This window comes from Anomaloglossus baeobatrachus, chromosome 12 (genome assembly GCF_048569485.1).
Source record: "Anomaloglossus baeobatrachus isolate aAnoBae1 chromosome 12, aAnoBae1.hap1, whole genome shotgun sequence".
In the NCBI taxonomy this organism is placed as follows: domain Eukaryota; kingdom Metazoa; phylum Chordata; class Amphibia; order Anura; family Aromobatidae; genus Anomaloglossus; species Anomaloglossus baeobatrachus.
The window spans coordinates 99,168,254-99,192,892 of record NC_134364.1 but is presented as its reverse complement, the minus strand read 5'-3'; the positions used below and the strand labels follow the sequence as shown (position 1 = coordinate 99,192,892).

General features: G+C 46.4%; 2 protein-coding genes across 5 annotated transcripts in view; one reads left to right on the top strand and one right to left on the bottom strand.

Annotated features, from left to right (window-relative positions):
• LOC142258172 (methyltransferase-like protein 25B) overlaps positions 1–24,639 on the bottom strand; it is a 99,277-nt gene that overhangs the window by 6,000 nt on the left and 68,638 nt on the right. The window lies entirely within an intron of this gene.
• The window catches only part of LOC142258185 (low affinity immunoglobulin gamma Fc region receptor III-A-like), a 36,005-nt gene continuing 18,079 nt past the window's right edge, over positions 6,714–24,639 (top strand). The window contains exons 1-7 of one of the 4 annotated variants that reach the window (XM_075330690.1): positions 6,726–6,878; positions 8,072–8,092; positions 8,346–8,603; positions 9,937–10,197; positions 15,474–15,515; positions 16,246–16,380; positions 23,022–23,096. In XM_075330690.1, coding sequence (XP_075186805.1) covers positions 8,417–8,603; positions 9,937–10,197; positions 15,474–15,515; positions 16,246–16,380; positions 23,022–23,096 — 700 coding nt within the window. In that variant the 5' untranslated portion in view covers positions 6,726–6,878; positions 8,072–8,092; positions 8,346–8,416. Of the gene's footprint in view, positions 6,879–8,071; positions 8,093–8,345; positions 8,604–9,936; positions 10,198–15,473; positions 15,516–16,245; positions 16,381–23,021; positions 23,097–24,639 lie in introns of all 4 variants that reach the window. The other 3 variants (XM_075330691.1, XM_075330693.1, XM_075330692.1) reach the window with 3 other exon arrangements.

The window sequence follows — 24,639 nt, the reverse complement described above, 5'->3', positions numbered from 1 at the left end:
TAAACATCACTTGGAGGGCTCTCTGGAGATCCTTAGGTTCAACAGACTCTGGTAAACCCCGGACCCTTAAATTGTTTCTCCGGCCCCTGTTTTCAGCATCGTCCATTGCTTCCACCATATATTGTATTTGGCGGGAGTGTTGATCCAAAATGGCCCCTTGTGCCTGAGTGGTGTCTTCTATATTCTGTATTTTAGCTGCCTGTATTTGGTTCTGAGTGTCCACTCTTTCCACCTCCCCCCTCAGGGCTGACAGCTCTGTGCGGTATGCCTGTTCCAGCCTTGCTATATATGTCTCCATATCTTCTCTGGTGGGCATAGAAGAGATGTGTGCCCGGATTTCATTAAGTTCTGTCAGCACTCCTGGTTCATGTGATCTTATTGGACTTGTGGCAGGCTCTAACTCTGCTTGCATTTCCATATCATACACACTTTGACTCAGGCTGTGTCTCACTGAAGATAGGAGATTTCCACTAGCAGGGCCCTGTTCCCCATTTGCAGCATTAACAGCCTCTGCTTGAGATTTATTATTGTCCTCCTTCTGTGACAGGGGTAAGGGCACCTCTCCCCCCTCCTGAGGCCTCCCCACTGCAGGTCTGCAATCAGCATTGGTGGGGGTTGTACCCATGCTCCCTGCTCCAGGGATCTCCTGTACCTGAGACCTTGCACGCTGGCTGTCTGGGGTTATCAGCTGCCTCTCCTCCACTGCCCGGGTGGTTTCCTCTCTCTGTCTCTGCTGCTGCTGGGGCTTCCCCTGCCTCTCCATCTTGGGAGATGTCTGCAGTGCTGTCCTCTGCTTCGGCCCGGTAAGGAAGCCTCTAATTCCCTTCTCCTCTGTCCGTGACGCTCCTCTGCTGGGCCCCTGGGAGCTCTCCCTTCTCCTGCGCTGCATATCCTTTTCTTCCAGGCTCTTGGGCTGGTTTAATTGTCAGTAATGTAGTCCGGTGGCAGGAGCTGAGACAAACACGTCCTCACTCCTCCATAGCCAGGACACGCCCCTCTTTAATTTCAGATTATGATATGTTTTTTATATTAAAATAAAAAAAAAGCACAAAAATATCATTTACACTAAAGGTCATTATGTCATGATAGTTTGCCTTTAAAGCCACCATACAATCTAGATCACATTCCAGACAGGACTGTATACTTGTATTGTGTGCAACTCCAGTCCCTACCCACAAGGGGTGCTACGACCTTCAACCAGTCCTAGATTTTTCAACCGGTTTTCTTTTTGGGTTACAAATACCCTCCATGTGTCCATAAGTTTCTCACGCTACTCTTGTTCGATACCAACGTTGCAGCCTCCATGAGTCACCCAAACAATGCGAGCAAAATGACCTGACGGGCCCATACATCCTCACTCAACGCTGGTCGTTCCCCAACTGATGGAGTCTAAGATGGAGACTGTCTCCCCCTCAGCACTAGTTTCTCCCCCATAGGCTAATCCTATGTAGTCGCAACTGCCGGGCAACCTATATTACCAACATCATATCACATCACACATATAAAGTTAGGAACACATTTGGTGTCTTCAGGAGTAGGAACTCAACCTCCATCTTACAACTGCGCCCACTGGGAGTTTCATGGCCAAGGAGCTGCATGCAGCCTTACATAACCAAGCCCAATGCTGAGCCGTACATCACCAAGCACAATGCCGAGCATTGGATGGAGCAGTGTAAAGCCGTCACCAATGGGACTATAGAGGAGACATGTTCTGTGCAGTGATGGACTACACCTCTCTGGTGGACGAGTCTGGGTTTGGTGACGCCCAGGAGTACGTTACCCAGCGACTACATTATATTGGCTTTTGGTGCAGGGGGAGATAATGCTATGGGCTTATTGTCACGGCTAGGCCCAGATCCCTTAGTCAAATTGAAGGAAAATCTTAGTGCTTCAGTATTCAACACATTGTAGAAAATTATAGCTTCCAATTTTGTAAGAACAGTTTGGGGAAAGCCATTTTCAACCTTTATGACTGTGCCCAGTGCACAGGGTCCAAGGTTGTGGGATTTTGGGGAGCAAGGATATGACCAGCACAAAGCACTGACCTCAACCACATGCACCTTATATCAGAGATTGTGAGCCCAGCCCTCTCCTCCAACTTCACAAATGTTCTTCTGAATGAATGGAAGAAAATTTCCACTGAAGACTACAAAATATTGGAGAAAACCTTCCCAGTAGAGCTGGAGAAAAGGAGCAACCAATGCCATGTTAATGTCTGTAGATGTTGAATGGGAGCTAAGAAAAGCTCTTGCAGAAGAAATGTGAAGGGGGCACTTACTTTTGTTCATATTTTATGCTTATGCTGTGCACGCACTGCAGACAAATGAGAAAAAGTAGTACTAGCTTATTCCCCTTTCTCCACTTCTCGTTTTTTTACATAAACCATATCTGTCCTGGAATTGCAGTCTTCATTCAATGGACATTGCATTACAACACTTTCGGTTTTGTGTTGAAGCCTCAGAGGGGATGGAGACACCAATAAGAGGAGAGAGTTTGGGTTATGTCTGGGTAAATGGCAAAATGTTAATTCCATGCTGCAAATATCTGGTGTAGAAAAAAACCCTAAGACATGGGGCCCCAATACATCAAAGTATTAACATAAAACACTGTATTCATACAGGTCCCAGCCAGCTGAGCGGAACGGGACGTGGTGACAAATTCATCAATAGTTATACCAGAAATGTTTCTCCAGTCGCTGCTGGTGAGGTGCACGGAGGAAAATGCCACTGAGAGGATGAGGCAAATTTATTTAGTGGCATGTACCTCTCATTGAAGTAAGCGGGGGAGTACAATGTGCCAAATTCATTAGTGGGGTTATCCACTACTTGGAATCCCTATGTAAAAGACCAACACTCAGCTCAGATGTTGGCGGTATATCAGCAGTGTTGCCACTTCCTCTCCTGGGGCTGTAACGACCATGACGGCGTACTCACATGCTCCTGTTCCCCTCCACCATCAAGGACGTCGTTTCCCTCACCTGTCCAGGCGTCTTGCGACGGTGGAGCCGTCCCCATCCCATGCTGCAGCCTCACAGAGCGTCTGGACTCCTGACAGGCTCCAGGCCTCTGCCTGTAGGGTGCGCCCGCAGCCACACCCACTTTCTTAAAGGACCAGCGTCCTCCTAACCCGGATGTGCCTCCCAGGTCAGCTGGGAGGTTGCAAGTATTTAAGGCAACTCTGCCCTTTGAGAGTTGCCTGGGCAATGAGTTTGTCTTGAGGCCACTTTACCCACAGCGACATCGCTAGCGAAAGCACCCGCCCCCGTCGGTTGTGCGTCACGGGCAAATCGCTGCCTGTGGCGCACAAGATCGCTAGGAACGGTCACACATACTTACCTGCCTGGCGACGTCACTGTGGCCGGCAAACCGTCTACTTTCTAAGGGGGCGGTTTGTGCGGCGCCACAACAACGTCACTAAGCGGCCGCCCAATAGAAGCAGAGGGGCGGAGATGAGCGGGCGTAACATCCCGCCCACCTCCTTCCTTCCTCATTGCCGGCGGCCGCAGGTACGGTGATGTTCCTCGTTCCTGCGGTGTCACACATAGCGGTGTGCTTCCGCAGGAACGACGAACTACATCGTACTTGCAGCAGCAACGATAATTGGAATTAGAACGATGCGTCAACGATCAACGATAAGGTAAGCAATTTTGATAGTTGTTTGTGCGTTTCACACGCTACGATGTTGCTAACGAGGCCGAATGTGCGTCACGAATTCCGTGACCCCAATGACATCTCGTTAGCGATGTTGTTGCGTGTAAAGTGGCCTTTACACTCATTGCTGTAGCCAAGTTCCCTAGCACTGTGCTGCTGCTGCTGTATTATCGTACTAGTTCTGTTACTTAAACCTGTTTGTATTACAGAGAGCTGCTGCCAATACCTATACCTGTTGCTGCTCCGGCCACCTTCCACGATACCTGCTGTCTTGAAGTATCGTTACTAGCGGCTGCCTTCCATCCTTCCATCTAACCATCCAGAACGGAGTCTGTCACCAGCTGCCGCCGCAACCTATACCAGAGACTGACCAGCTGCTGCTGCATCCTTATACCAGTGACTCTGGCTCCCATATCCCTGGGGCGAGCTGATGCAACACAAGTCTTCTCAAGTGGCACCCGGACCAATACCTGCAGCGTAACACCTTCACCATCAGGAGCTCTGGAGAAGACTAGGCTCAGGATTTTGGCCCGCCATTCATCTGAGTAACTTCAACACTTCTTCTTAAGAAATCACAAACAGATCGACCATGGGCCGTTCTCTACCGGGATTTGAGGAGTTGTGCACTGCCTCTGAGGGACTGGCACACTCAATATCAGTATTATACGGTTTCCTGAGTGACTTGAGATGAGGGACACCTCCTTCCTTTTGCGAGGCATGGGAGCTTGAACTCAGTACCACTTTTACGCAGGAACAATGGGAGAAATGTTTCTTTTTGTCACATAAATCTGTATTGGCAACTAAAGCCCAAGAGACAAGCTGTAAAATTGTCTCCAGATGGTATCGAGTCCCTGTGGTCTTCCATAGGTGGTTTCGGGGGTGTCTATCCTCTGCTGGAAGTGTGGACTGGAGGAGGGATCCATGCCCGATCCTGCAGGCCTTCTGGCAGGGGGTACTCAAGGTGGTAAAATCGATCACGGATGTATCAGTGCCTGCCTCTCCGGAGGCGTTGCTCCTGTTCATGTTTCCTATGTCAAAGGTCACTTATAATAAATCCTTGCTGTGGCACTTATTACAGGCAGCCAAAACAATAATTCCTCGACATTGGAGATCTACTGATCCCCCCCACTTTGGAAGAGTGGTTTACAGAAATCTCTCTAATTCACCGCATGGAAACTCTAGTGGCTCAATCTCACCAAGATCAAGCTGATGTTGCTGCCAAATGGTTCCATTGGGAGGCTTTCATATCCTCCCCACTGTATCGGTCTGTCTTGAGATAGAGATGGATGAGTGACAGAGTCTACGCCGTGGAGATGCCCTTTGGGTTCTTCTCCCGGGTGATGGCTTCTCGTGTTTAGAGTCTGGAGTTCTAAGGATATCTCAAAGCAATTTCACAAACCGATTTGCTTTCCCTCTCTATTCTTTATATCTCGCCTTCTTTCGGTTTCTGTTCTACTCTGCTTCATAGTCGCCTGAGAAAGTTTAAATTCACAATATTGTACTGATATTATATTTGTTGTATTGCCGGGCCATCTGCGAGGATGTGTTGTACCTTTCATTTTTTGTTTTTGTGTAAAAATAAAAACTTTAAAATTGGGAAATAAAAAAAAGACCAGGCTCAGGTCCGTAGTCAAGCTCCTCTGGGTTTCCTGTGCGTTACAGCCCAATGGGTTCACTAACATCTCTGCTCGCCCGGCAAGCATAACAGGGGCTTGTGTGACATTATGTCATGCAATCCCTGCGGCCTGTGGGTGATAGCTTCACTCTTCTCTCCTACGGAGGTAACGGACATCTGGAAAAAGTGAGAGGACAGCCGCACTTCTCACTTCCTCTGGATGTTTTGATTTGTCTAAAGAAAGGGAGAGCAAAGCCAGTGCTGATTGTCCTTAGGGATAGCATGACATAATGTCACACAAGCCCCAGGAGAGGTAATGCCAACTATGTGGGAGTATAAGTTATGTTAGTGATGTTATTTTACTGAAGTGGACACATGGGAATTTAGAAGGGCTTGTCTGACAATGCCAGTCTAAAGGCACCGTTACACACTACAATTTATCTGACGATAGGTCGTCGGGGTCACGGTTTCCGTGACGCACATCCGTCATCGTTAGTGACGTCGTTGCGTGTGACACCTACGTGTGACTCCAAACGATCGCAAATAGGTTAAAAATAGTTGATCGTTGACACGTCGTTCAGTTTCAAAATATTGTTCCTCGTTTGGAATGCAGCAGACATATTGCTACGTCTGACACCCTGCCAACCATGAACAACATCCACACGACCGCCTTGGTCAAACAATATATCGCTGAACGATGTTGCATCGTTTGTGAGATGTGTACGTGTGACCGCTATTAAACGACCTATGTACGATCTCGGCAAATTGTAACAACGATCTAGGCGTGTCACAGCGCTCATGAGATCGTTAGATAAAACGTAGCCCGTAACGTGGCCTTTAGTGATAGGCCAAGAAAAGATCTTGAGTAGCTAAAAACCTTTAAAAGAGCCATCTCAAAACGACCGACTGCCATGGAAGGGATTTCTTCTGATTTCTTCCCTTTGTATGTCAATGCCTCAGAAAAAGTTTGAGGTGTTGCAACATCAAAGCTGTTTGACAGGAGGAGGGTTCTCCCTCTGTCAGCCACAGATCTCCACAAAACTCAATCACGAGGGTCGAAATCTTCCTTACATTAGTCGTAAAGGACCCCATACGCATTGTATTATATTCACAACACCTTTTTAACCTATGATGGTGAAGCAGCACCGAACACGAATATGTACATTAAGGTAGCATAAAAAAGGGACATCATGAATTTGTCTTAGTTTTGTTTTTCTTTTTTTTACATCAGTTATGGTAGTTTCGTTTTCAGAGTTTTGATACAATTCCTAGAACCAGTGTCATGGAAATTTTTCAGTGAAAGTTTTTCATAAGGAGCATCACACACTTAACCCTTTTTTTTTGACAGATAGGACATCTGCACAACACATGCAGTCAATGAAGAGGACGGTGCTTCATCAGAATAGAAACTTAGGAACTTGGACCTGCTTCAAGGTTATCCTGCTCTGCTACTTCACAAAACCCTGAGCTCTGAGCAAACACCCCTCCTTTCTGGAAAAAAAACAAAACACTGAAGGATACCACGAAACTCCAGCTTTATTCTTTACTACAGGCTGCGCCACACAAGCCTATGGCAGTCACCATGTTTGTGAGATCAATGCTCATGCTTATATGTAAGTACCTGTCTTTTTTAGCTTTACGAACAATTTAACTAAACTGCTATAAAGTGATCACGGATTATTAAAAATGATGATTACTAAAGGATTAGTGTTTTACTGGATATGTTGAACCATTAGGGCTTGAACTGCCAGGGGAAAACAGAGGATTGCTCAACTTATACTATAACTTATACTACTGCTCAAAGCTAAAGATGAACAAGTGGGGAAAGTGGAAGCCCCTATTCCTTCAACTACTATATAGAGGGGTACTTTATTGCACCACATCCTGATCAATAGTACCAGATACATTCTTATACATAGGGGCAGTGTTATAGTAGTTATATTCTTGTACATAGGGGGCAGTATTATAGTAGTTATATTCTTGTACATAGGGGCAGTATTATAGTAGTTATATTCTTGTATATAGGGGGCAGTATTATAGTTATATTCTTGTACATAGGAGCAGCATTATAGTAATATTCTTGTACATAGGGGGCAGTATTATAGTAGTTATATTCTTGTACATAGGGGGCAGTATTATAGCAGTTATATTCTTGTACATAGGGGGCAGTATTATAGTAGTTATATTCTTGTACATAGGGGCAGCATTATAGTAGTTATATTCTTGTATATAGGAGCAGTATTATAGTAGTTATATTCTTGGACATATGAGCAGTATTATAGCAGTTATATTCTTGTACATAGGGGGCAGTATTATAGTAGTTATATCCTTGTACATAGAGGGCAGTATTATAGTGGTTATATCCTTTTACATAGGAGCAGTATTATAGTAGTTATATTCTTGTACATAGGGGGCAGTATTATAGTAGTTTTATTCTTGTACATAGGGGGCAGTATTATAGTAGTTATATTCTTGTACATAGGGGGTAGTATTATAGTAGTTATATCCTTGTACATAGAGGGCAGTATTATAGCAGTTATATTCTTGTATATAGGGGGCAGTATTATAGTAGTTATATTCTTGTATATAGGGGGTAGTATTATAGTAGTTATATCCTTGTACATAGAGGGCAGTATTATAGCAGTTATATTCTTGTATATAGGGGGCAGTATTATAGTAGTTATATTCTTGTATATAGGGGGCAGTATTATAGTAGTTATATTCTTGTATATAGGGGCAGTATTATAGTAGTTATATTCCTGTACAAAAGGTCAGTATTAAAATGCACTTTGTTTTTATTTTGCAGTACTAACAGTGGAAAATGCATGTAAGTGTATTATTTTTTAAATGTATATATTAATGAAGAGGAACTTGTAAATGTTCTCATTACAAACAAAAGAAAAATAATAATGATAAATGATAAAAGGAACTCTAATCAGTTTTGTTTTCAGGCCATTGATGTAAAACAACATATAAGTTATTATGGTAGAACATTCTTATCTATAGGTGGCAGTATTGTAGGATGCCATTCAGTCTTATGATAATGAAGACCGTAACATGGCTGTCTTATTGCCTTACAGGATCAGCGGTCAGCCCGGTGGTGACTTTTAACCCAGACTTGAATAAGATCTTCACAGGACAGTCTCTCCAGATGACCTGTGATGTGGACTCCACTGTACAAGGAGATGTCACTTATAACTGGTTTAAAGACGATAACTGGATCCACTCCGAGAAAACCTTTTCCATAGAGTCTGCACTATCATCGGACAGTGGAAACTACCAATGCCAGACGAGTGCTAGTGACCGAAGCGACTCTACCAGACTGGAAGTCTATGATGGTCAGTGACACTACAACAGTATATTGCACTCTAAAAATGAAAAGTGTGTGCTCAAAATCGCCCGTATTTTTAATAAAAAAAATTGCTGCCTCCGTTCTGCAAAAATTGAAGCTCAAAAGGGAAACTGTCAGCAGAGTCACCCCCTTTAATCAATAGATCTTGGAATAATAATAATTTTCGCAATTGGATTTGTTTAAAAAAAATGTTCCTGTGCTAAGAAAATCTTATATATGTGTCCCTGCTGTGTACTGTGTAATGGCTGTGTCTGACCATACAGGGACATAATCTGATTATACCACATCTCCTGAGCAGGGGAGGATGCAAAAAAGAGTTTACCGACAGGACAATGAGGGATCACAGCTTATTCATTCTGTGAGGTAAAACACTTCTGTCTGTTTATAAAAAAAAAAATGTTTTACCTCAAAGAAAGAATCATTGGAATCAGGGTCTCTGTCTCTACATTATACTGTAAGGTGGACTATCTGGGGACCATTATTCTTTATGGAGGACTATGTGGGGCCCATTATTCTGTAAGGAGGGCTATGTGGAGCACATTATTCTGTATGGAGGGCTATGTGGGGCCCATTATTCTGTATGGAGGACTATGTGGAGCACATTATTCTGTATGGAGGGCTATGTGGGGCCCATTATTCTGTATGGAGGGCTATGTGGGGCCATTATTCTGTATGGAGGACTATGTGGCGTCCATTATTCTGTATGGAGGGCTATGTGGGGTGCATTATTCTGTATGGAGGGCTATGTGGGGTGCATTATTCTGTATGGAGGGCTATGTGGGGCCCATTATTCTGTATGGAGGACTATGAGGGGCCCATTATTCTGTATGGAGGGCTATGTGGGGCACATTCTGTATGGAGGGCTATGTGGGGCACATTATTCTGTATGGAGGGCTATGTTGGGCCCATTATTCTGTATGGAGGGCTATGTGGGGCCCATTATTCTGTATGGAGGGCTATGTGGGGCACATTATTCTGTATGGAGGGCTATGTGGGGCCCATTATTCTGTATGGAGGGCTATGTGGGGCACATTATTCTGTATGGAGGGCTATGTGGGGCCATTATTCTGTATGGAGGACTATGTGGGGCCCATTATTCTGTATGGAGGGATATGTGGAACCCATCATTCTATATGGAGGGCTATATGAGGCACATTATTCTGTATGGAGGGCTATGTAGGCCAAATGAGATCTAAGAGGCACACTTGTTACAATTTATTATGAAATGACCCAAAGGGGTTTTCCAAACCAGTCTTTGAATATGGTCCAATCTCGTACTGAAGTGGTTTTTACTAAAAACACACTGTCCTTCATCTTAGGCTTCGTCACCTTACAGGCGCCTACTAATGTTTATGAAGGAGATGACCTCATCCTTCGATGCCAACATTACCCTGGATATACAGCAAAGCAGACAATATTTTACAGGAATAATGCAGTTATACAAGACTGGGGTTCTGAGGATGAATTACACATCGAGAATGTCAACATGACATCGTGTTGCAAATACAAGTGCACAAAGCAGGTCAAACATCACCTACTCAATTATCAGCATTCAGATGAAACCTCTGTTTCAGTTCAAGGTAAATTACGTCTTATTTCTGCTTTGGACTTGGAGTCTCCAACCATTTGGCTTTTACAGCATATCCCATACAGAGTAATGCATATTCATGCTACCAAGGAGCCCCTTCCTTTAAGACCAGTACCAACAGGTCTTCCTACAGCATGTCCTGGCTAACACGGTACCACAATATTACCCTGTATTGCACATTGTACAGCATGTCCTAAAACTGAAAAACAAAACTAACACAAATTTTTGCATTTGTTATCGGAAATTAAAACGTCATGTATCCATAAAGCAAAGTCACCTCCTCCTCAGCATCAACTCAGATGGATAACTGCCAATTATACACATTTACACCCATCCTGACCTGCAGCAAGAAGGGGTCACCAAGACACATAAAAAATACAATACCTAGATCTCGGAACAAATGGCAGGTGACAAAAATATATAATAGCTAGGAAGCTGCCCTGGCCAATGCAGACCCCCTGTTGACAAAAGTAATTCAGCTAGGGAAGTGGGGATTGCTGGCTTCAAAAGGGGACTTTTCAGTCTGGCTCCAGTGTAAAAATTTAAACAATTAGGTTATGTTTAACTCCCACAAATATGGCAAGCATATTTTCGGCTTCACGGCAGCGGGATGCATGTAACACATATTTTGCCTTAATTGTAGGACATGTGAATCAACCCATTATTAATAAGAAGTGGAGGGAAAAACCATAGACCCATCATGTTTCCAGGCTATGAGTAGATAAAATCATAAGAAGAAATATGATGGTAATATCTTCCACATGGGATGCTCAGGGGCCAAGATATGAGGAACATCCCGTGTCCAGCCCTGTCATAGGTCAAAAGGTGGGTGGTACATGGGAGGTACATAAGTTCATAAAAACCGAAGCGGACATTTTGGAGTGGGTTCTTCTCAGAGAGGTCATGTTCAGTAAATGTGTGGGGAGTCCCAAGGACACCAGTGGCTCCACAGCGACTCCCCTGTGCCAAGCCAGCACTAGGCCTAATCATAAAGGAACAAGGTAACCGATTCATCTGTACATCTGCTGGAAACTATCTCTTACTTACATCCGCATTTCTTAACATTAATATTTGTAAATTCGTCTTGTATAATCTAGTTTGCCCTTAAGGAACTTAAATATATAATTTAATATTGGGTTGCTCTTTTGTCTCAATCCACGAATCCCATGCTGTGAGCTCGGTTTAGTATTACCCGCTACCTGGGCTGGTTTCTGGCCAGATATAATCCTTCTAATGGACCAGGCTTATATCTAATGAGGAACTGGTGGCAGACTACTGAACTAGCCAAGCATTGTTTCACTAGCGCTAGTGAAAATGGTCTGTCGGGGTTGTGAGTGAGTGGAGTATCGCGCAAGAGGTTGCACTGCCCACTGTCTTCCTCTGGCCACATGGACAGGGGGTGTCAGTGTAACACTGTGCCAAGCTGACCTTACATACATCTTGGGTGCGCAGAACGTCATACATTAACAGAAGTGACGAGTTCGTACCGGGTGGCTCCAATGTATTAGAGACGTCAAGGTGGGGCAGTGAGGTGCCATTTCATCACAGATTGATAGATTAATGGACTGCAGTGGGATGTTTGAGTGACACCCCTGGCTGTTGAGTGTAGGAGCTTTATATACACTCATATCAAAAATTTGGGCACCCCTATTAATGTTAACCTTTTTTCTTTATAACAATTTGGGTTTTTGCAATAGCTATTTCAGTTTCATATATCTAATAACTGATGGACTCAGTAATATTTCTGGATTGAAATGAGGTTTATTGTACTAACAGAAAATGTGCAATCCACATTTAAACTAAATTTGACAGGTGCATAAGTATGGGCACCCTTATCAATTTCTTGTTTTGAACACTCCTAACTACTTTCTACTGACTTACTGAAGCACTAAATTGGTTTTGTAACCTCATTGAGCTTTGAACTTCATAGGCAGGTGTATCCAATCATGAGAAAAGGTATTTAAGGTGGCCACTTGCAAGTTGTTCTCCTATTTGAATCTCCTATGAAGAGTGGCATCATGGGCTCCTCAAAACAACTCTCAAATGATCTGAAAACAAAGATTATTCAACATAGTTGTTCAGAGGAAGGTACAAAAAGTTGTCTCAGAGATTTAAACTGTCAGTTTCCACTGTGAGGAACATAGTAAGGAAATGGAGGAACACGGGTACAGTTCTTGTTAAGCCCAGAAGTGGCAGGCCAAGAAAAGCACTTGCTACCCACAGTAAAATTTGGTGGAGGCTCCATCATGCTTTGGGGCTGTGTGGCCAATGCCAGCACCGGGAATCTTGTTAAAGTTGAGGGTCGCATGGATTCAACTCAGTATCAGCAGATTCTTGACAATAATGTGCAAGAATCAGTGACGAAGTTAAAGTTACGCAGGGGATGGATATTTCAGCAAGACAATGATCCAAAGCACCGCTCAAAATCTACTCAGGCATTCATGCAGAGGAACAATTACAATGTTCTGGAATGGCCATCCCAGTCCCCAGACCTGAATATCATTTAAAATTTGTGGGATGATGTGAAGCGGCTGTCCATGCTCGGCGACCATCAAACTTAACTGAACTGGAATTGTTTTGTAAACAGGAATGGTCAAATCTACCTTCATCCAGGAACTCATTAAAAGCTACAGGAAGCGACTAGAGGCTGTGATTTTTGCAAAAGGAGGATCTACAAAATATTAAATGTCACTTTTATGTTGAGGTGCCCATATTTATGCACCTGTCAAATTTTGTTTAAATGCATATTGCACATTTTCTGTTAGTACAATAAACCTCATTTCAATCCAGAAATATTACTCAGTCCATCAGTTATTAGATATATGAAACTGAAATAGCAAAAACCCAAATTGTTGTAAAGAAAAAAGGTTATCATTAATAGGGGTGCCCAAACTTTTTCATATGACTGTATTTCCTGGTTGGAAGCCTGGTGGCCAGGCCATACATAGCGGATGGGGATGTTTAATTTTGGAGAACATGTATTTATTAGCTCCATGAGAGGATCTAACAGAGGGAACGCGTTCCCTCAACCTCCACTGTTCCCTATTGATTAGTCTGTGCAAATCAATGAGCATCACCCGAATCATGGGTCGTGACAGTAATTTTTGACCAGAGTACATGAGCCGTGGGAGAGTCATAGCTTCTTTTGACTAGCCAGCCTGGTGCCAAGTTACATAACCTTCATGCCAAAGAGAGCTGCAGATGCCATCATCTAAGAGCACCCTAATCTAATGGCGGAATTCCACAGCTACTCTCACCTCTCTAACTTCAAGATTAATTTTTCAAAATTGGAGGCTTTGGTATTGGTCCTCCCCCACTTGTGAGTCACCTTAAGAGAGCTTTTAGTTTTAAATGGGCAGCTCAAATGTTAAACTATCTAGGAATACAGATTATGTCATCCATTTTGATGTTACACCAATGCAATTTCCCGCCACTTCTTAAAACTCCTTTGTGATAGGTGGTCCAAATCTAACTTTACCTGGTTTGGTAAGTGCCAAATCTTGAATACCCTTCTGAAAATAATATATCTGCTATAGGCTCTGCCTATCGCAGTCCTCTCAGCCTTTTTCAAAACAATTAATGCAATTCAAACGGCCTTTATCTGGGCCACAAAGGGAGCTAAGGTTAAACGTGCGGTCCTATGTAGACCCAAAGCTGAAGGGGGTATTGGCCTCCCGAATCTCAAGCTGTACATGGCTTCCCACCTGGCGCGGATTGTTGACTGGTGTAGAAACAAACATAAGGCGTGGGTCCAGATAGAACAGAGCTCTTCAGACTTCTCACTATGCACCTTCTCCTGGGCCGCCTCTGCTTTTCCCACCCCCCCTGAAAGCTCATCCTACAACTGGACCTGCACTAAAATTTGCTTGGATCCGTAAGTTGATCACACTAAACACATAAACACACTACTACCTAGGACGCAGTTTTTGACAGATAATATGAATCCACTTGCCTAGCATCGGGACCTATTAGACATACTCTCTCAATGTACTACTCCCTGTTGGTCTTGCTCCCAGATCAGCCACCTCCCCCCAACATTCTGCAATGGGAAAGAGATTTAGGTATAACCTTCTCACCGTAGCAGCGTTCTAACATATTTCGTCTGGCCCATAAGACGTCCTTTAGCTCACGATTACAGGAGGCAAACTACAAACTTCTCTCTCGTTGGTACAGAGTCTCCTCTCATTTACACACGTTTCCTTAAGTGGATCCAATGTGTCGGTGGTATAGCAGGGCAGAGGGTACTTTCCTACACATCTTTTGGTAGTGGAGTGTGTTGCAGCCCTCTTGAACAGGATAAATGCAATGCTCCCTAAAACCATACAAAGCTGTTTGCGGGTGTGATTATCCGCAAAATAACAGGGTATGCGGGAGATATGGGGTCAGCATTATACCTACTTCAGCATAGCGAAATGTCAGCTTCTGCATATAAACGTTCGCTGTTGAGATTTCTAATTATGGCGGCCCGCTCATGTGCTCCTAACTGGAGGAAACTCACCTGTCCCAACGTGTCACTGTGGATTGAGAGCGTTAACAACATTATGCATATGGAAGACCTGACGTCTTCGATCCATGATACTTACGAGAAGTTCTGGGCCACCTGGTACTATTGGCTCGACTTTTTCAACAGACAGATGAATACAAGGAGACACTGAGACAAACAGAAAGTGATACCTTATGGATGAAGGTGTGTGGAGGGGCGGACCTTGCCCCCCCTCACAGCCCCCTCTTTTTTCCCCCCTTATCCTCTTTCTCTGCTTTTCCTCTTCCTCTCATTCGTTCCTTCTTTGATCCTTTGCCATCTCTCTCTTTCCCATGATTTTTCCTTTCTTACTCTCTCTCCTTCGGTTGGGCTGTTTTGTCTTCCAACCGCTGGGGACCCGGAGGCCATCGTAGCTCTGTAAAAACTTTTGACAGTCCAGTCTATATTTTGTTTTACCTGAAATTGTTTGCATTCTCCTATGTGCAATGTATCTCCATGCTTTACATTTTGTTTAATGATGTCAAGTTAAATAAAGAATTATAAAAAAAAAAAAAATAATGTACAAAATAGTGGCGGGCGAATTGCAAATGATTTCAGTTTTCCAGGTCCGGCAAATTTTTCTAAACTTTGATTCAAATTCTGTTTGAAATGAATTGACTCATCTCTACAAGTTGTGCTATGAGCTCAGGCCGAGATGTAATGCTGCTACATGTCAGGTCATCATTTAGGCTCAATTACACCTTTACAGTACGACAAACTGTTGAACCATAATTTCTCTCTTTTAGAGCTGTTTAATAAGTCGGAGACAGAAGTAACATCAAAACCAGGTGATTTACTTGTTTAGGCATAAGCAAAAACTTTCACCTGAATCCTCCACATGCTCTTCTTTTTGAATATCGTTTTGTATATGCTGCTCAAAAATGGCATCAGGTTTTATATTAAAGTCTTCAATCATATCCCAAACTGCTTTCCTAATTATGGAACTCCATGTTTTTGAGGATTTTTTGTAGTTTTGAAAAAGGACTTGGAGAGTTTCCTCAATATTTATGCTAACTTTTTGTTCCAAAAACTCATAAAAAAAAAAATCAGAATTTTGGAAACTCCAAATTTTGAGTTTGGAGGAGGGTTAAGAGAGTTTAGGCTCAGTTTCTGCTCCAAAAATTCTTTGAAAAACCCTGAATTCACATAGTCCAAAAGGTGTAGATGGAGCTGGTGGATTAACATTTGTGCATTCGCACTTGGGAGGTGAAACTAGTTATTACACGACTGCCCCCATTAAGTGGCACCAAATGTATCGGAAGAGCCAACTTCAGATACATTACCGATACTGCACTAGAAAGTCAGCTCATGGAACGACACCATACAGCAAAATACCTAATATATTAATAGTTTTTTCAATTTCTGGAGGGAACAAAGCCATCCCAATCCAATTCTGGAACGAAGTGTATTTCTGACGTAGTCTTGCTTTTGCTTGTTCATATAGTTACATATGTCATAATTCCAGGATAGTTGGATTAAAAACGTTTCCTAAATAAAAACTATTTCTATTTGTTAAAGGGACAAGTCATGTTACCACCGCGGTTGCAGTGACTTCATTGGTCTTAGTCCTATTCCTCATCGTCATAGCCCTGATTTTCCTGTACTGGACAAAACGGATTCCTCTGCCTGGTAATAACCAACCGGCATCAAAAGGTAACTGAGCAATAAAGAATCCGAAAAGGGAACAATCATTCTATAATTATACTATTATTAATAAAGAATAAAACATGATTTAGGCAGGAGCAGCCCACCAGCTAATATGGTCTAGACTCTTCCTAGACAGGAGATGTTCAGCCATGGATTTTAACATGCTCTATACTAGTAACCACCAGAGGCAGCGGCTTATTTTCCTCTGTTAAAAGGATGGTCCTAGTCTCAAATATTGATGAGTGGACTATTGGAGATCAATGATGGTCCAACAGTGATATCTGATCCTGACGAGGCCAAATGTGCTCAGCAGACAGAGCAAGATAATACATTTCCATGAAATGTTTAGTGGCTTCTTCTGGTTGTCCAGGTCTCACATACTGATGAGTGGATCATAGGATAGATCGCTAGAAGATCAATGAACGTCCAAGATCTACATCTGATCTGTAAGAGACCAAATGTGCACAGCATACAGAATAAAACAATTTGGTTCAATGAAATGTTTAGTGGTTGTTTCTGGGTTGTCCAAGTGTGACGTCTGCCCGGGACCACACTCAAGATGGCTGTCACGAACAGACTAGGGCTAGCTGTCCACTCAGCAGGATTCCAAAAACCCCGAAACTCTTTAAACCCTGTACAGGGATCTGGAATTACAGCAAGGTTCAGGAGATCACTGCCTATGGAAGGCTGCAATCCAGGAAAGAGTAGTCGTCAGGCAAGGTCCCAACCAGCAGGTACAAAAAGGGACAAAAAAGGGAATTTTGTTTACTTACCGTAAATTCCTTTTCTTCTAGCTCCTATTGGGAGACCCAGACAATTGACAATTGGGTGTATAGCTTCTACCTCTGGAGGCCACACAAAGTATTACACTTTTAAAAAAGTGTAACCCCTCCCCTCTGCCTATACACCCTCCCGTGGACCACGGGCTCCTCAGTTTTGGTGCAAAAGCAGGAAGGAGAAAACTTATAAATTGGTCTAGGGTAAATTCAATCCGAAGCATGTTCGGAGAACTGAAGACCATGAACCATAAGAACAAAATCAACATCAACAACATGTGTACACAAAAGAACAACCAGCCCGAAGGGCACAGGGGTGGGTGCTGGGTCTCCCAATAGGAGTTAGAAGAAAAAGGAATTTACGGTAAGTAAACAAAATTCCCTTTTTCTTTGTCGCTCCATTGGGAGACCCAGACAATTGGGACGTCCAAGAGAAGTCCCTGGGTGGGTAAAAGAATACCTCAATAAAAAGAGCCGAAAACGGCCCCCTCTTACAGGTGGGCAACCGCCGCCTGGAGGACTCGCCTATCTAGACTGGCGTCTGCCGAAGCATAGGTATGCACTTGATAGTGCTTCGTGAAAGTGTGCAGACTAGACCACGTAGCTGCCTGACACACCTGCTGAGCCGTCGCCCGGTGCCGCAAAGCCCAGGACGCACCTACGGCTCTGGTAGAATGGGCTTTCAACCCTGAAGGAAGTGGAAGCCCAGAAGTACGGTAGGCCTCGAGAATCGGTTCCTTGATCCACCGAGCCAAGGTTGACTTGGAGGCCTGAGAGCTCTTACGCTGGCCAGCGACAAGAACAAAGAGCGCGTCTGAACGGCGCAGGGGCGCCGTGCGAGACACGTAGAACCGGTGTGCTCTCACTAGATCCAAAGAGTGCAAATCCTTTTCACACTGGTGAATTGGATTAGGGCAAAAGGAAGGCAAGGAGATATCCTGATTTAGATGAAAAGGGGATACCACCTTAGGGAGAAATTCCGGGACAGGACGCAGAACCACCTTATCCTGGTGGAAAACCAGGAAGGGGGCTTTGCATGACAGCGCTGCAAGCTCAGACACTCTCCGAAGTGATGTGACTGCCACCAGGAAGGCCACCTTCTGAGAAAGACGGGAGAGAGAGAGACATCCCGCAGCGGCTCAAAAGTCGGCTTTTGAAGAGCCGTCAGAACCCTATTAAGATCCCAAGGTTCCAACGGACGTTTGTAAGGTGGGACCATGTGGCAAACCCCCTGCAGGAACGTGCGGACCTGCGGAAGCCTGGCTAGACGCTTTTGAAAAAACACGGAGAGCGCCGACACTTGGCCCTTGAGAGAGCCGAGGGACAAACCCTTGTCCATTCCAGATTGTAGGAATGAAAGAAATGTGGGTAAAGCAAACGGCCATGGAGGAAAACCGTTATCAGAGCACCAGGATAAGAAGATTTGCCAAGACCTGTAATAGATCTTGGCGGACGTTGGCTTCCTGGCTTGTCTCATGGTGGCAATGACATCCTGAGATAACCCTGAAGACGCTAGGAGCCAGGACTCAATGGCCACACAGTCAGGTTGAGGGCCACAGAATTCAGATGGAAAAACGGCCCTTGTGACAGCAAGTTTGGGCGGTCTGGAAGTGCCCACGGTTGACCCACCGTGAGATGCCACAGATCCGGATACCACGACCGCCTCGGCCAGTCTAGAGCGACGAGAATGGCGCGACGGCAGTCGGACAGGATCTTGCGTAGTACCCTGGGCAGCATCGCCAGAGGGGGAAACACATATGGCAGTCGAAACTGCGACCAATCCTGGACCAGAGCGTCCGCTGCCAGAGCTCTGTGATCCTGAGACCGTGCCATGAAGGCCGGGACCTTGTTGTTGTGTCGTGACGCCATGAGATCGACGTCCGGCGTTCCCCAGCGGCGACAGATCTCTCGAAACACGTCTGGGTGAAGAGACCATTCCCCCGCGTCCATGCCCTGACGACTGAGAAAATCTGCTTCCCAGTTTTCCACACCCGGGATGTGAACTGCGGCGATGGTGGAGCCTGTGACTTCCACCCACTGCAGAATCCTCCTGACTTCCTGGAAGGCTTGACGACTGCGAGTGCCGCCTTGGTGGTTGATGTAGGCGACGGCAGTGGCGTTGTCCGACTGGATTCGGATCTGCCTGCCCTCCAGCCACCGATGGAAAGCCAATAGGGCTAGATATACTGCCCTTATCTCCAGAATATTGATCTGAAGGGACGATTCTATTGGAGTCCAGGTTCCTTGAGCCCTGTGGTGGAGAAAAACCGCTCCCCAACCTGACAGGCTCGCGTCCGTGGTGACCACGGCCCAGGTTGGGGGGAGGAAGGATTTTCCCCGAGACAGAGATGTGGGTAGGAGCCACCACTGAAGTGATGTTTTGGTTTCAAGTGAAAGAGAGATGTTCTTGTCGAGGGAAGCCGAACTCTTGTCCCATTTGCGAAGAATGTCCCATTGGAGTGGCCGTAGATGGAATTGCGCGAACGGCACTGCCTCCATAGCTGCAACCATCTTCCCCAGGAAGTGCATGAGGCGCCTTAAGGGGTGTGACTGCACCCCCGCCTGCAGAGAAAGCTGTTTGTCCCGCGGTAGCTTGACTAACGCTGGAAGGGTATGAAACTCCATCCCGAGGTAAGTCAGTGATTGGGTCGGCGTCAACTTGGATTTCGGGAAACTGATGATCCACCCGAACTGCTGGAGAGTCGCCAGTGTGACGGTAAGACTTTGTTGACACGCCACCAGAGAAGGGGCCCTGACTAGGAGATCGTCCAAGTATGGGATCACCGAGTGGCCCTGAGAGTGCAGGACCGCCACGACGGATAGGATTGGGGCTTGGCGGAGGGACGAAAGGACCGAAACCTCGATTGGATTTTTCTCTGCTGAGGTCTCTTAGGTTTGGACTGGGGTAAGGAGGAGTCCTTTCCCGAGGATTCCTTAATAATCTCATCCAACCGTTCGCCAAACAAACGTTCGCCAGAAAAAGGCAAACCAGTTAAGAACCTTTTGGAAGCAGAGTTTGCTTTCCATTCGCGCAGCCACATGGCCCTGCGGACTGCCACGGAGTTAGCGGATGCTACAGCCGTACGGCTAGCGGAGTCCAGGACGGCGTTCATGGCGTAGGACGAAAATGCTGATGCCTGAGAGGTCAAGGAAGACACATGCGGAGCAGAATTCCGCGTGACAGCATTAATCTCAGTCAGACATGCCGAGATTGCTTGGAGAGCCCACACAGCCGCAAAGGCCGGGGCAAAAGACGTGCCCGTGGCCTCATAAATAGACTTCACCAAGAGCTCTATCTGTCTGTCAGTGGCATCCTTCAGGGATGAGCCATCGGCAACAGACACAACGGACCTAGCAGCCAATCTAGAGACTGGAGGATCCACCTTGGGAGAGTGTGCCCAGCCCTTAACGACTTCAGGTGGAAAGGGATAACGCGTGTCAAAGTGCCTTTTAGCAAAGCGCTTGTCCGGGACCGCTCTGGGCTTCTAGACAGCGTCCCTGAAGTTAGAGTGATCAAAAAACGTGCACGTTTGGGGAATCGAAATTGGTGTTTCTCCTGCTGAGAAGCAGACTCCTCTGCAGGAGGAGGTGGTGGTGAGAGATCCAACACCTGGTTGATGGACGAGATAAGATCATTTACTAAGGCGTCCCCCTCAGGGGTATCAAGGTTGAGGGTGAAGTCAGGGTCAGAGCCCTGAGCTCCCACGTCCGCCTCGTCTTCCTGAGAGTCCTCAAACTGGGATCCAGAGCAGCGTGAGGAGGCCGGGGAAGAATCCCAGCGAGGCCGCTTAGCAGGTCTGGGGCTGCGATCCGGGCAGGAGTCCTCCGCCTGGGACCTAGGGCCTATCCTGGGAGCGCGCTGCGGCGCGGACCGAGAAGGGCCTGGAGGAGACAAACTAACAGGGACCGGGGCCTGTGAAGAGCCCGGTCTGGACTGCAATGCCTCAAGCAGCTTAGATGACCATTTGTCCATAGACTGTGCAATGGATTGAGAAAGTGACTGAGAGAGTTTCTCAGCGAAAGAGGCCAACGCTGGCGACTCTGTCCCTGCAGCCTGCTCAGGGGGAGCAGGGGGATCTACCTGAGCCGAGGGGCCCACAATTGCCCTAGGCTCCGGCTGAGCAAGCGTGGCAGGAGTCGAGCATTGATCACAGTGAGGGTAGGTGGATCCCGCAGGCAACATAGCCCCACAAGAGGTACAGGCCGCGAAAAAAATCTGTGCCTTAGTAGCTTTGCTCCTTGTGGACGACATGCTGTTGTCTCTTAGGAGAGTGACCACTGAGGGTATATGGGAAAAGGGTATACCGCCTTTCCGAACAGATATATATATATATATCCCGGCACCTTAGGGGGACCAGCACCGGGTGACCGGTGTGGCTTACCAACCGCTCACGAGCGGAGTGTGTCCTCCAGATTCCCTGTCGTGGATCCCCCGGAGCTGCAGAGCCTTGCTGCTGAATAGCATCCACCGGCAGAATGCTAAAAATGGCTGCCGGAGCTCTCAGGGGGGGGAGTGGAGCCGAGGGCGGCGCTAGCAGAGAGCGGGAATCTGGAGTCCCCAAGTGGTCAATGAGGGGGGAGGGAGACATGCAGGATGCTCCAGCCCTCAAGGCCGCCGTCATGTCGGTAATCCCGCCCTTACCCCTGACAGGCAGGCTCGGGGGCGGGATCTTTCGGACTAGGCCGCGGCGAAGCCGGGGGCTAAATTTAAGGCCGCGCCCGACAAGCAGGCACGGTCGGCGCGGAAGTCCGCCGAAAAGACAACGGACGGAACCACCGCGGCTTCCGGGGAGAAGGTGCGACCCCTGTACAGTCCCCACATGAGGATACAGAGTACCTTCAAGTTGCAGGGCCCAGTCCCTGGGGATGAAGAAGCTCCGGTCCGGCAGGTTCCACCAGGGGCTGTGGATGGAGCACGGTCCCAGCACATGGATGACCGCATAGGATCCCACTTCTCCCAGAGCCGCATAAGGGATGGTGAAGGAGACGGCATGTGGCTCCAGCCTTTGTACCCACAATGGGTACCTCAACCTTAACAACACCGCCGACTTAGTGGGGTGAGAAGGGAACATGCCGGGGACCCATTCGGGGACCTCTTTTCTTCCATCCGACATAACTATGTATGAGAATGCATGAGTGGATGTGTGCCTCCTTCCACACAAAGCATAAAACTGAGGAGCCCGTGGTCCACAGGAGGGTGTATAGGCAGAGGGGAGGGGTTACACTTTTTTAAAAGTGTAATACTTTGTGTGGCCTCCAGAGGCAGAAGCTATACACCCAATTGTCAATTGTCTGGGTCTCCCAATGGAGCGACAAAGAAATCGGCAGGCAAGAGGGTGGTCAGGAAATCAGGCAGAGGTCAAAACAGAGATGGCAGCGAAGTAAAAACATGGCAGGCAGGAGAGTAGTCAGAGAGTAGGCAGAGGTCAAAACACGGGGATCAGAAGTTCAGGCGCAGGGTGCGACTCAGAGACAAGCAGTATACTACAAGACTATATCTGGCAGCGACCAGCTGACTGGAGGAGGAATAAGAAGGGTGTGGTGCCTTCCCATTGGCTGTAGCTGAAAGGTGGTAACTTCAGCTGGGAACCACACTGTCACCTCAGTCAGCCAGTGGTTTTGCAAGTCCCAGGGAAACAAGATTCACAAGTTTACACAGTTATACATTTGTAACTAAGAATGGTTTCTAAAAACTAAAAGGATATGTTCACATGCGGTCAAACCATCACATCTTGATTACCATGATTTTGGGGGGAAAAAACCCACTGCACAATCATGTCGTGTGAGCATACCCTTAAGGTTTTCCTTGATAAAATGCTTTCTATCTCTACTCTTTTATGTTTAGAAACATATTTTCCTTTGTCACAATAGTTGAATTTAAAGAACCGAAAGATGAAACCGAAAATATTTATATGGATCTGGACACAAACACCGGCAAATGGCAAAGTAAGTGCGATGCTGGCAGACGGATTCAAGTTGTGTTACAATATTTCTCTAATTTCTACGTCTTTTTGTGCATATAAACCATCTCAGCAGAGATTAAAATAACAGTCACACCTGTACGGATAGGTTAGACCCAACAGAGCATACACTGTGCGCACGTTCTTACCTGAAAAAAAGGGAATTTTGTTTACTTACCGTAAATTCCTTTTCTTCTAGCTCCTATTGGGAGACCCAGACAATTGGGGTGTATAGCTTCTGCCTCCGGAGGCCACACAAAGTATTACACTTTAAAAAGTGTAACCCCTCCCCTCTGCCTATACACCCTCCCGTGGATCACGGGCTCCTCAGTTTTTGTGCAAAAGCAGGAAGGAGGAAACTTATAAATTGGTCTAAGGTAAATTCAATCCGAAGGATGTTCGGAGAACTGAAAACCATGAACCATAAGAACAAATCAACATCAACAACATGTGTACACAAAAGAACAACCAGCCCGAAGGGCACAGGGGTGGGTGCTGGGTCTCCCAATAGGAGCTAGAAGAAAAGGAATTTACGGTAAGTAAACAAAATTCCCTTTTTCTTTGTCGCTCCATTGGGAGACCCAGACAATTGGGACGTCCAAGAGCAGTCCCTGGGTGGGTAAAAGAATACCTCAATAAAAGGAGCCGAAAAACGGCCCCCTCTTACAGGTGGGCAACCGCCGCCTGGAGGACTCGCCTACCTAGACTGGCGTCTGCCGAAGCATAGGTATGCACTTGATAGTGCTTCGTGAAAGTGTGCAGACTAGACCACGTAGCTGCCCGACACACCTGCTGAGCCGTCGCCCGGTGCCGCAAAGCCCAGGACGCACCAACGGCTCTGGTAGAATGAGCTTTCAACCCTGAAGGAAGTGGAAGCCCAGAAGAACGGTAGGCCTCGAGAATCGGTTCCTTGATCCACCGAGCCAAGGTTGACTTGCAGGCCCGAGAGCCCTTACGCTGCCCAGCGACAAGGACAAAGAGCGCGTCTGAACGGCGCAGGGGCGCCGTGCGAGACACGTAGAACCGGAGTGCTCTCACTAGATCCAAAGAGTGCAAATCCTTTTCACACTGGTGAATTGGATTAGGGCAAAAGGAAGGCAAGGAGATATCCTGATTTAGATGAAAAGGGGAAACCACCTTAGGGAGAAATTCCGGGACAGGACGCAGAACCACCTTATCCTGGTGGAAAACCAGGAAAGGGGCTTTGCATGACAGCGCTGCCAGCTCAGACACTCTCCGAAGTGATGTGACTGCCACCAGGAAGGCCACCTTCTGAGAAAGACGGGAGAGAGAGAGAGAGACATCCCGCAGCGGCTCAAAAGGTGGCTTTTGAAGAGCCGTCAGAACCCTGTTAAGATCCCAAGGTTCTAACGGACGTTTGTAAGGTGGGACCATGTGGCAAACCCCCTGCAGGAACGTGCGGACCTGCGGAAGCCTGGCTAGACGCTGTTGAAAAAACACGGAGAGCGCCGACACTTGGCCCTTGAGAGAGCCGAGGGACAAACCCTTGTCCATTCCAGATTGTAGGA